Raw genomic sequence first — 11,024 nt, 5'->3', positions numbered from 1 at the left:
GTGCCGGGCTTCACCTCATTGCTTTTTCTAAAATGGGAGTTGGGGGGACATCTGCACCAGGCTGGGACACCCTCCTGGCCTGTCCCAGAAGGAGGGGCCACGTCACTACACCCTGTTACCCACTGAGGAGCAAACGGCTTTATTGGGAGACCTGTGGGGGCTCATTGGCTTGCCCTGCCCAGTCTGGCCCCTGGCACCTTCCCCACCAGCAGGGGCTGGGTCTGGGTAGTGCCTGGCAGCAAAGGGTCCGAGGAGGCCTTCCTCTGGCAGGTGCAGGCACACTGTACTATTGTCGGCTGCTGGTCTGCCTCAGGCGAACTTCACCAGGCGGCCCAGCGTCTCTGCAGACTTCTCCCGGACCCCGGGTGCTGGGTCCCGCAGCAGGAGCTGCAGGGCTGGGGACAGAGGGAGAGGCGGCTGTGTGCACGCCCTGCGCCTGCTCCTGGGGCCGCCCACAGCCTTCCTAACGGAGCTCTGCTGGAAGGGCTTGGGAGCCAACGGAAAGATAGTTTTTCCTTTTTTAGTGTTTTTTAAGCTCTTTTGGAACAGTTAGGAAGTTTCCGTGAATTACTAGAGACGATGAGGTCACCAGTGACAGGGAAAAAAATCTTGAAATCCAGGAAAATCACTTAGTCCCCACAGATGCCCACAGGGTCACTGGGCCCCAGCAGAGCTGGGCAGGTTGGGGGGAGGGGCCTCAGGCTGTGGGGGCACACACCTGCAATCAGTTGCTCCAGGTCCACCTGCGGCTGCTGCTCAGGCTCTGCATGCAGCACCAGGAACCCTGCAGCAGGTGGGGTTAGGTATGTGGCAAGAGTGGAGGTGGGCCCCAGGGTCGGGGTGTGGGGGGGGTAAGGTCAGCCAGCGCTCACCTGTGAACATGGGGGCTGCAGCGCGGACCTCTTCCAAGGTGCTCTTAAAGTAGAACAGGTTGGTGCTCACCAGGCGGCCCAGCAGGTCAGGGAAGTGATGCATCTGCAGAGGCAGGCAAGGCAGTAAGGGGTGGACAGCCTCGCCTGGGCAGGGCCTCCCCCGTGTGCCCATCTCACCAGGTGCTTGCAGGTTGAGTTGAGGAACTCCCCGAAGTGCAGGCTGCGTCCCTCCTGCAGGTGCTTGTGGAAGGTGGCTGCCAGCTCCTCGCACTCCAGGTTGGGGACGCACATGCACAGGGCAAACCTGCAGGCCTACAGGGTACCGCGCTGAGCCCCGCACCCGGCCCAGGCCCCACCCCTCCCCCACCAGCTACTCACACTGGCCACAGGGGCTTGAGGGTCCTGCAGGTGTAGCAGCAGAGGCACCAGCCCGCCCACAACCTGCTCCAGGAAGACTTCTTCACAGTCCCCATGGCAGGCCTTGTTGAGGTGCCCAAAGAGGCGGATGGATGCTTCTCGGAACTCCACCTTCTCCTGGCGGAGGTGTGGCCCTGTCACCTTACAGTGCTCCTTCCCCCTGGCCCTCCTGCAGCCTGTAGCTATGGCCCCTGTCAGGTGCCATCCTTCCTTGTCCCATGTAGTGCGTGGGCTTGGGAAGAGAACTCAGGTTGCCACAGAAAAACTCCTCGTTAGGGGCTTGAGGGAGACAGTACCTGTTGGGGCCTAATTTGACAGGTGGAAGTATGGCTCAGGGGACCCATGGGGAAGTGGCAGGGACTGGCCAGGGGCCATGAACGCTGGCTTCAGTACCCAACCCCACTGTGGCTGGCCTACACTGTCGAAGAAGGGCCGGATGCGGATCACTGTGTGCAGCAGCACCAGGCGCAGGTCCCAGGGTGCCACCAGGTCCAGCAGTCGAGCCAGGCCCACCATGGCCTCCAGGGCCACCAGGCCATGTGGGTCATCCCTGTCGTCCAGCCCGCTGATCATGGCTGTCAGGAGCTGGGGGCCGTGGGCTCGCACCTGGAAACCCTGCATTCAGTCTTGGCTCTGCTCCCAGCCCCTGCAGGCACTGTCCCCCAGCCCCAAGCAGCTGCACACAGCCACCACCCTTGTCCACTTCCACCTGGATCTCCACAACCTAGCCATGGCCTGCTGGACCCACCTTGTCCGGGGAGCCAGAGGCCACATTGGCCAGGCCACGCAGCACCAGTCTCCGCACACTGGTACTTGAGTCCTTCTGTCGAGCTGCCAGGTTGTCCAGCAAGGACTCCAGAAGCATCAGGTCATTGACCACATTGCTACTGAGCAGCTAGGGGCAAAGGCACCGTGAACACCTGCTGCCTTCTACCAGAATACTGCAGCAGAACAGGGGGTCCAGGACAGGCTGGGGATCCCCTTCCTCCCTCAGGTCTGCACTGACATCGCCACCCTGGCCTTCCACTGCCAAGGCCTGGCCAAAGTGTTAACTTCTGCAGTCCTTAAGGAGGACCAAGGCAGTGGCCACCAAGGGCCTGAGGAGCTCTGTCTGCCAGTCTACGGGCTGGGCCCACCAAGGGCAAATGCCAGGAAGAGCCAGCGAGCGCCACAGGGGCTGGGGAGGCAGCACCAGCTGTGGGCTCCTACTTAGTTATGAGACAGTGATGGTGTCTCCCCAGTGCCCAGCAGGAAGGCGTGGCCACCCCCACCTCCCTCAGGGTCCTACCTCAGCCAGGAAGGCGGTGGAGGCGACTCTCTGGATCTCGAAAGGGCTGTTCTGCGTGCACACAAGCGCCTTCACCACGAGGGGGAGCCGGGGCCCTGCACACCGGGCCATGGCACTGGGGAGGGAGGCCCCCAGAGGTTCCGAGGCTGAATCAGCCTGCCTGGAGCCCACAGGCCCCGTCCAGTCCACTCACGTGCACCTAAGGGCGCTTTCACCCCTCACCCTGCATAGCCAGCCCTGTCCAAGCCTTCCAGCTCTTCCTCTCAGATACCCCCTCCCATGGCCTCCTCTTCCGGCTCATGGATGCCCCTCCTAGGCAGCTCCAGGGGTCCCAGGCTCTCAGATGTCCCCTGGGCAGAACTTGGCCTGCTTACCTGGCCAGCCGGGTGACCCCCTCCTCGTGCCCTGCTGAGGTCCTGAGCAGCTCCCAGCCCCCTTCCAACTGCATACACTGTGCCACGTCCTGGCTGCCACCTCGGAGCAGCAGGGCCTGGAGCGCGTCCACTGCAGAGCTGTGAGGGTGTGAGGCTCAGCTCGGTGGGCCCCGCCTGGGGCCCAATGTGTCTCTTACCACTGGGGCCAGGAGGGGCCTGGGGAGCTGAGCCTGTGTGCAGTGCCCTGTAGGCGCATGCGCGCACACACACACACACACACACACACACACACACACACACACGAAGGAATTCCAGGGCTGCCCAGCCCCTAGGACTGCAGGGAGGTCCTTGGGTGCCCAGCATGACTGATGCAGGGCCTGAGACAAAGACCCTCATCTCTTGGCCCGGTGGGGAGCTTCGGATCAGCCATAGCCACTGGCGGGTGCAGGCAGAGCCACCTGGCCACACCAGCCTTTCTGGATTCCTCAGCCATAACTGCAGCAGGGACATTGGAAGAGGCCACATCTAGCTTCCAGCCTCTCCCAAGCACCTTTGCTGCGATGTGCCAAGCCAGGCACTGTTGGGCCATGAGAGTAGCGGCCCCAGGTCTTGACCTGCACACAGCCAGTTCTTGCCCCTCAAAAGCCTTGGGTAACTCGTGTCTGTGAGTGAGATCCTATGTCCACACTGGGAGACTCCAGGGCCTCTGCCCCACTCCGAGGGATTAAGCAAGGCCACCAGGTGAGGGAGCAGAAAATGGCCCCAGTGCTGGGGGTCACAGGCAGGGGGCTGGGCCAGATCTCTGGCTCTCCAGTTTCTTGCAGAAGACCTGAGGCTCACGCTCCAACAGCAACAGGAAATGAGACCGAGACCACAATCCCCAGGGCCTTGCTCCAATAAGCCCTCTCTGCAGGTAGCTCTAGCATCACTAAGGCCTGTGGTCTCGCCCAGACCAGTCCATCCCTGGCAGAGGTCTGGTTCCCACGCCACTGCCTTCCTCTCTCCTCACTGGCCACTCAGGTTAGGCCCTACAATGGCTTGTGTACATCTGAGTCCGTGAGGCATCATCCCCATGAGCTCTTGCCCTGCGGGCAGACATTGAAAGGGCAGTGTGAGGAAACCACCATGGGTGACACCGTAGCCATGTGACAGCCCATCCACTACAGTGGTCACCTCTTGCCAAGTGCTGGGCCTGAAAAGCCTTCTGTTTACCCTGATAGGCTGTGATTGTGTTGGGGGCTATGGTGTGCTGGGAGTGTGGGGAACAGTGGGTTCAGGTGTCCAGCCGGGCGGGCAGGGGCACTGCTGAGGCTTCAGGGCAGGCCTTGCCAGCCCATGCATGTGGGGCCCTCTCAGCTCCTGGGGGCAAGGACCCTGGGTCGGGCTGGAGAACCACAGCCTAGAAACCTAGGCAGAGGCTCCAGGAGGAAGCCGATGCTTGGGGCTTCCTTCCAGCCACCTCCCTGGGGACATCCTGAGGTGGCTCACTGCTGGCCACCACCTGGGCCAGTGCCTTGTGTGCTTGGGGTGGGGAGGGGGTGCTTGAGTAGGCACCCAGGAATCCTCGGTTCTAAGGGAGGTCTGGTGTTTGGGCTTGGGGGTCCGGGGTCCTGGGCCCTGGATGTGGAGCAGCCTGCACTGACCACAGGCAGAGAGAGCCACACCAGCTGCTGCAGCTAATACAGAGCATCCCATCTCCGTCCACACGGGACAGGGCTAGCCGTGAGCCACAAGGGAGCCAGGGGCAGGGTGCTAGACCAAGTGCCTAAGGGAGACAGCTGGCTCTGGCTCAAGGAGCCTCGTTTGGCTCCTGAGCGGACGGCCTGTCAGCCAGGCCTTGCAAATGTCTGGGGCCCAGGGCTCCCGGGAACGCTCACAGGCGGAGCTGAGTCCAGCATGCCAGACCCGGGATTGGCCGGGCCAGCAGCTGCTCCTTCCCATTCAGTTTCCACTGGGTCTTCAGGGAACCAAGCCAGCCCTGGCACCAGCACCTGCTGGGTTTGCAAGTGGGTCCTGAGGCTGAGCAGCCCCTGGAGGTGGTGGTAGGTGACTTGAGGCTCCCCCTCCATGTGTCCCTGGCTGAGGTGCCCACCCAAACCTGGACACCTGGGTGGGCTGGAGGCAGGGCAGTCAGGGTGGGGGCATGGCAACCCAGGGCTCGCCAATGTCCAGGCTCACGTGGCACTGCCAGGCTGCCTCATGGAGTGTCTTCTTCCACTGCTCAGACTGTTGGTAACCCTGAGTGTCCCCATGCCAGCCCAGAAATGACCCCAAGGACCAGGAACGGCAAGCCCGAGAGAGAGACACATGCTGCTAGATCTTGAGGACAGCTCAGCCCAGCCTCGAGTCCACTGGCTGGTTCTGCCTCACCCGCCCTTGGTCACCTGCCCTCAGACTCGGCTCACTCCAGAGAGATGGCAGAGCCCAACCCCTGACAGCCCAGGGGCTGGGCAGGAGCGCTGCACAAAGCCCAGGGCAGCCTGGCATACCCCGAGGCTGCTCTGCTAGGGCAGCTTCCTTCCATGCAGGCTCCAGGCCATGCCCAGAGACACCCCCCCCCCACCGCGAGAGTAACATCCTGGACCACAGGCGGCTCCCTGCGAAGTCCCTGGCAGCCACCCATAGTCAGCACTGCTGCATGGGCTTGCAGTACCCCTGTCCCCACCCAGCGCCGACCCCAGTCCTGGCTGCACAGGTGAGACGAGACCAGGGGACTGCAGACAGGGGGGCCTTCACCCCCAGCACAAAACGTGCCTGGGCAGGACGACGGCCCAACCCTGCACCGATGGGCAGTGCCAGCCCTGGGAGCAGACTCTCCTGGGCCCTCCCCTCAGGGCCAGGCAGCAGGCACACTACCCTCCCTGCCTCCAAAGCACACAGCATACAGCCCTTACCTGCAGGGCTCCAGGCTCCTGGCCGGGGCTGTGCCAGTGCCCCTCCTCTCCTTGACCTGCAGGTTCCGGGGCAGCTGGACACCCACAGTGCAGCTGACACGCAGCAGCAGCGCCACCAACAGCTGGGGGTAGAGCTCTAGCACCGCAGTCCCCGAGGCAGGGGCAGACAGGACCTCATACAGTGCACAGGTGGCCTGGGGAGAGGCCCCAGCAGGGTCGCAACCCCTAGGACACAGCGACCTCTGCTCTCTGACCCCAGGACCCCACAAACCTCCACCCCTTGGCATGCACCCATGTGCATGGGTTCCACAGAGGTCTCGGGTTGCCAGAGGAAGGCAGGAGGAACCCCGGGGCCACCACAGGGATGGTTCTGAGCAGCGTGGCTCCCGGGACAGGAGGCATGGTGGCCCTGGGAGGGGCCTTGGGTCACCCATTCTCGGTTCTTTAGGAAGAGGAAGGAATTCCCACAGCTGCTTTACCGCTTAAAATGTGGCCAGGCTGGCTTACTTTTTCCACAGGATGAAACGTGACATGGGCTCCCTTGGGGGCCAACACCTGCCAGGCTTTACGAGCCTGGGCCGGCGCCTGCAGCCCTGGAGCCCCTATGCAGCTGCCAGGTGCCTGAGGGAGCCTAGGCCTCCTGCGGGGTGCGGAGCTTGGTGCCCTTGGAGCTCCCACTCACCACAAGGGGCAGCAGCGTGGCCACCCGGTGAGGGCTGCTGCCCAGCAGAAAGGCCCGGCTCTCTTTGAAGGGGACGTCCCTGCTCATCTTGTCCAGGAGCAGTTCCAGGACCTGTGTGGTGAGGCTGGGCTGCACGGCCAGGGCCCGCCACAGGGCACAGGTGTGGCTGGAGAGGCGAGAGGAGTGTCACCGTGAACCACAATCACTGGCACCCAGGCTGGGCCTCTGCCCAGCAGCACTAAAGCCCCCGGCTCCCCGGTGCTCAGATACAGCAGCCTCAGCTCCAGCTAGATGGCAAGCAGCATCCTGACCTGAGATGTGAACCCCCCCTTTCCTCGACCTCAGAGGTCTATAAACAGGGGCAATGAGAGGCTGGGAGAGGGCTCCAGGCCTGCACCCGGGGCCCGAGGCAGGAGGGTGCAGGCACTGCTGGGGCGCCACCAGAAACACCAGCCTCTCAAGGAGGCAGGGTCCAGGAGCAGCTCGTGGCCACAGAGGACCAGGACACAGGGATGTGAGGCAGCACGGGAGATCACCTGGATGCCACGGGTAGCAGAAAGAGGCCCATGCATTCACGGATATAGGTGTTTGGACTCAGAAGAATCAGTCAGGTTTGTGATCAGAGAAATCACTATAAAGTTCAAAATGTCTAATGGGAACTAGAAACCCTAAAGATATAGTAAAGTTGAAAGAAAACCAAAGAATCAGCCTGGGAGGCTGATGCAGAAGGGTGGCAAATCTGAGGCCAGCCTCAGCAACTCAGTAAGACTCTGTCTCAAAATAAAAAGTAAAAAGGGGGGCTGGGGCTCAGCGGTAGAGTGCTTGCCAAGCACGTGCGAGGCGCTGAGTTCGATCCTCAGCACCACATAAAAATAAATGAATAAAATAAAGGTATTGTGTTCAACTACAACTAAAAAAATTAAAAGGGGCTGCGGATGGAGCTTGGTGGTAGAGAGCCCCTGGGTACAATCCCCAGTATCAAAAATAAACAATCTGTAGGAATGATAAGGAAGGCCAAAGACACCTTCAAGTAAACATAAGTGGATTCATCACTAAAGGATTCTTGCCAAAGAAATGCTAGAAATCATACTTGAGATGAAGGCAAGTGGTGGGGATCCCAGAGCCTGCGGGGTGCATGGACCCGCCCACAGCACAGGCAAGTCCCCGGGCAGCTCAGCTCAGAGAAGCCAGGCCCAGCTGGACCAGGGGTCCTGGGCTGTGCCAGGGCTGTACACAGTGGGCCAGCCAGGAGGTGCCAGGGTGTGGGGGAGGCCCGGTGGCCCTGAGCCCTCCAAGGCAGGCACAGAAACTGGAATCTCCTTGTGGTCTTCTCTGACCTTTGTAGACGGGAAGCCCACTCCTGGCACACAGGGTGCACACCCAGCTGCTGGCCTGCCCGGCAGCTTGCTGACCACCCACAGCCACCCCACCTGTACCCTGCAGGAGATACGCAGGTATTAAAGATTGTTGTCCCTAAAAGCTCCACACTACAAACAACCCAAGATGTCCACCACCTGGAATCAGGAAAGTGAGCTGCACCAGACACAGCCCTGAAGAACAAGCTGCCCCCAGCGTCCCCCAGCCACACATGGTGCAAAAGCCAGGGGGGCATCCATTCTGTCCCACCCATTTCCAGGAATCTCAGGTGGGGCAATCAGCCAGCAGCGAGGAGGCACTCAGATGTCAGGAGGACGTGCCTGAGCAGTGCCCCCCGGCGGGGGGTGCTAAGGTCTGCCAGCATGGAGTGGCCTCAGAAGGAACCAGGACACACGTGCCCTCTGCACACATTTACACCCCCACAGAAAAAGACATACGGAATGCAAAAAGAGCAAGCCCAGTGGTAAATATGTAGTGAAATTCAACTAAATGAAGACTGCACAAGAGAGTGACTTGAGAGGCTGAGGCAGGAGGATCACAAGTTGGAGGCCAGCAAAACCCTGACTCAAAATAAAACGTGAGAAGTGCTGGGGGAAAGCTTGGTGGTAGAGTGCTTACCTGCACTCAACCCCAGCACACCACACACACACACACACACACACACACACACACACACGAGAAGAGCAATGCCACGCCGTCAGAAAAGCTGGGCACACAGGTAGGCTGGGGGCTGGGGAGCAAGCCCTGAGCCACACAGGACACTGTGCTCAAAGCAACAGTGTCCCCTGTCTAACCGTGGGATGGGAGCAGCAGAGGTGAGGAGACCCTGCTGGTGGGGCCCTCACAACAGGCTGGCGAGGGGCAAGCGCCAGGGCACACCCGCCCTGCCAGGGGCAGAGCACAGCTCCGGGCCGCCTTCAAGGCACTTGTCAGAAACAGCTGTGACTCAGGGTGACACCGACAGGAGGGACACAGGCACGATACCCCTTGGCCCAGGGCTGTCCCTGTCAGCACCGCAGCCAGGACCAGGCCCGGCAGCTCACAGGTGCGCCCCGGGTGCAGTGGCCCCAGAGGGCGGGCAGTGGTGGGCCACAGAGGCAGGGCCAGCGAGCCCTCAGGAAGCTCAGGGTGCCTGCGGTCAGGAGCCGGGAGGTGAGTTTGGGGAATGTCCTGTGAGGACACAAGTCCCTCAGCTGCTGGAGGGACCCAAGGTGAGCAGGGCCATGGGGGGATGTTCCCAGGGATGGTGGGTGCCCTGCAGAAGACCAGCCCCGGGAGGCCCGGACGGAGACGGCCTGCGGACCAGCCTCTAGCAGCCATGGCAGTCAGAGCCGGCTGGGCAGCCCCGGGGCCACAGAGGAGGGCCAGGACGGGGCCCGGTGGGGAGCTTGATGGGACCCTAGCAGCCAGGCGGACCTGGGAAGGGCCTCAGCCAGATCCTGAGCAGCTGTGAGGGACAGCCCCACAGTGCCTAGAGGCAGGCCTGTCTTAGAGGACTCCCGTCCCCACGGCCTGGGCCTGAGGACCCACTCAGAAAAGCTGGGCACACAGGTAGGCTGGGGGCTGGGGAGCAAGCCCTGAGCCACACAGGAAGGACCTCCCACGCTGGTCGACAAAGCCCCACCTAAGGGCCCGCCGGCGTTGGGTACCTGTCGAAGGGCAGGGGGCTGCCCAGCAGGCTGGACACCACGGCCGCGCAGTGCTGGGAGGCCAGCAGGTACAGGCTGTGCTGGGCGGCCGGCAGGATGTGCTCTCCCTGGGTCTCCTGCAGCTTGGAGCGCAGCACACTCACGATCTCCGGCACCTGCAGGGGGACAGGACAGGAGGGAGACGTGGAGGTCAGGCCACAGACCAGGACAGATGAGGGCACACCCAGGTCAGGCCCACGCCACCAGGACAGCCTGGCTGTGGGGGACAGCCCCTGGAAACCAGAGCGTCCAGCTGCTGGCCCAGGCCCAGGCCCAGGCAGCTCCTGTGGTCCCAGGAGATGGAGAGCGGATTCCACGGGGAGAGCAGCTGAGCTGGGCTCGGTGACAGCACTTGCCCATGAGGCCTGGGTCCACCCCAGCACCAGGAGCAGGACAGAGGAAGGGAGACGGCAGAGGAACCGACGAGGCGCGGAGGGCAGTTGCGGGCCAGGAGGCACAGTGGACGCTGCCTCAGGCCCACAGACTTCTGGAGGCCCAACTCGTGTGACTCCGACCGCTCCCCTGGGCGGCGCGCTGGGGGCCGGGGAAGACAGGAGAGGACAACGGCGCCTCAGAAAGGAGGGGGTGGGACCTGGACACACCCACCAGGGTCTGCAGGGTCCTGCTGCGGCCCAGAGCAGTGAGCAGTGGGGAACATGGACAGGTGGGTCCCCAGGCTCAGGGGTGCTGGCCAGCAAGTCTCTGCTCCAGCCTCTGCAGTGCCCGTGCCCCTCCGCCAAGGTCGAGCCCCTGGAAAGCACACAGCAGGCCAGCGGCACATTGTCTAGGCTGGGTCACCTCCCAGCTGCGGCAGAGGGACTCACCAAATGGCCTGAGCAGCTGGAGAGGAAGAAGGGCCTGCCCTGGCCAACAAGGACACTCAGAGGTGTTGGGGGAAGCCGACAGGCCAGGTGCTGCCCACTCCCGAGGCTCGGGAGGCCCAGTCACTGCCTGGCCCCAGCTTGGGTGGCAGCTCCCTGACATTGGCACGCCCCTGGCAAATGCACTGCTGGGCCCTTCTCCTCTGGCCGCACCTGTGCCTGACAGGTGGCTGCCACAGCTCGGTGGACTCTGGCTGGCCCAAGAGTCCCACCTGGAACAGCATGTGGGCTCCTGACTGTGTGCCTCCTGTGCTCTGCCACTGGGCACCTCCGGCCCCTGGAGGAGGCGCAGAGCTGCCAGCAGGGCTCGTCCTCACTCGGTGAGGCCTTGCAGGGCTGTGGCAAGCTGTGAAGGCTGGTGTGGAGGCTGGGGATGTCTGGCCTCCACGCTCACTGTCCCGCTCACAGCCCCAGGATGGCCTCACACACCCAGGTCCTGCATAGACCCTGCCCCCTGAGTGAGGGCTGCAGCCCACTGCCCGGTGGAGGCTGTACCCCAACCTTCCAGGCTCTTTTGGGCTCGTGGATCTTCACCAGCCTGGCGGAGGGTC

At 62.5% G+C, this 11,024-nt stretch overlaps 1 protein-coding gene across 6 annotated transcripts in view; it reads right to left on the bottom strand.

The window, feature by feature from the left end:
* Positions 1-40: 40 nt before the first annotated feature.
* Positions 41-11,024, bottom strand: part of MROH1 (maestro heat like repeat family member 1) — a 69,216-nt gene continuing 58,232 nt past the window's right edge. For 3 of the 6 annotated variants that reach the window (XM_081266771.1, XM_081266773.1, XM_081266774.1), the window contains 12 exons: positions 9,554-9,708; positions 6,528-6,693; positions 5,846-6,039; positions 2,952-3,089; positions 2,578-2,692; positions 2,038-2,184; positions 1,707-1,895; positions 1,251-1,406; positions 1,050-1,184; positions 873-975; positions 719-784; positions 41-395 (listed from right to left, as the gene is read on the bottom strand). In XM_081266771.1, coding sequence (XP_081122897.1) covers positions 310-395; positions 719-784; positions 873-975; positions 1,050-1,184; positions 1,251-1,406; positions 1,707-1,895; positions 2,038-2,184; positions 2,578-2,692; positions 2,952-3,089; positions 5,846-6,039; positions 6,528-6,693; positions 9,554-9,708 — 1,650 coding nt within the window. In that variant the 3' untranslated portion in view covers positions 41-309. Of the gene's footprint in view, positions 396-718; positions 785-872; positions 1,185-1,250; positions 1,407-1,706; positions 1,896-2,037; positions 2,185-2,577; positions 2,693-2,951; positions 3,090-5,845; positions 6,040-6,527; positions 6,694-9,553; positions 9,709-11,024 lie in introns of all 6 variants that reach the window. The other 3 variants (XM_081266769.1, XM_081266770.1, XM_081266772.1) reach the window with 1 other exon arrangement.

This window comes from Spermophilus citellus (genome assembly GCF_964194105.1).
Source record: "Spermophilus citellus genome assembly, chromosome: 14".
Classification (NCBI taxonomy): domain Eukaryota; kingdom Metazoa; phylum Chordata; class Mammalia; order Rodentia; family Sciuridae; genus Spermophilus; species Spermophilus citellus.
Note: the sequence above shows the minus strand (reverse complement) of the source record. Positions and strands in the feature narration are given on the sequence as shown.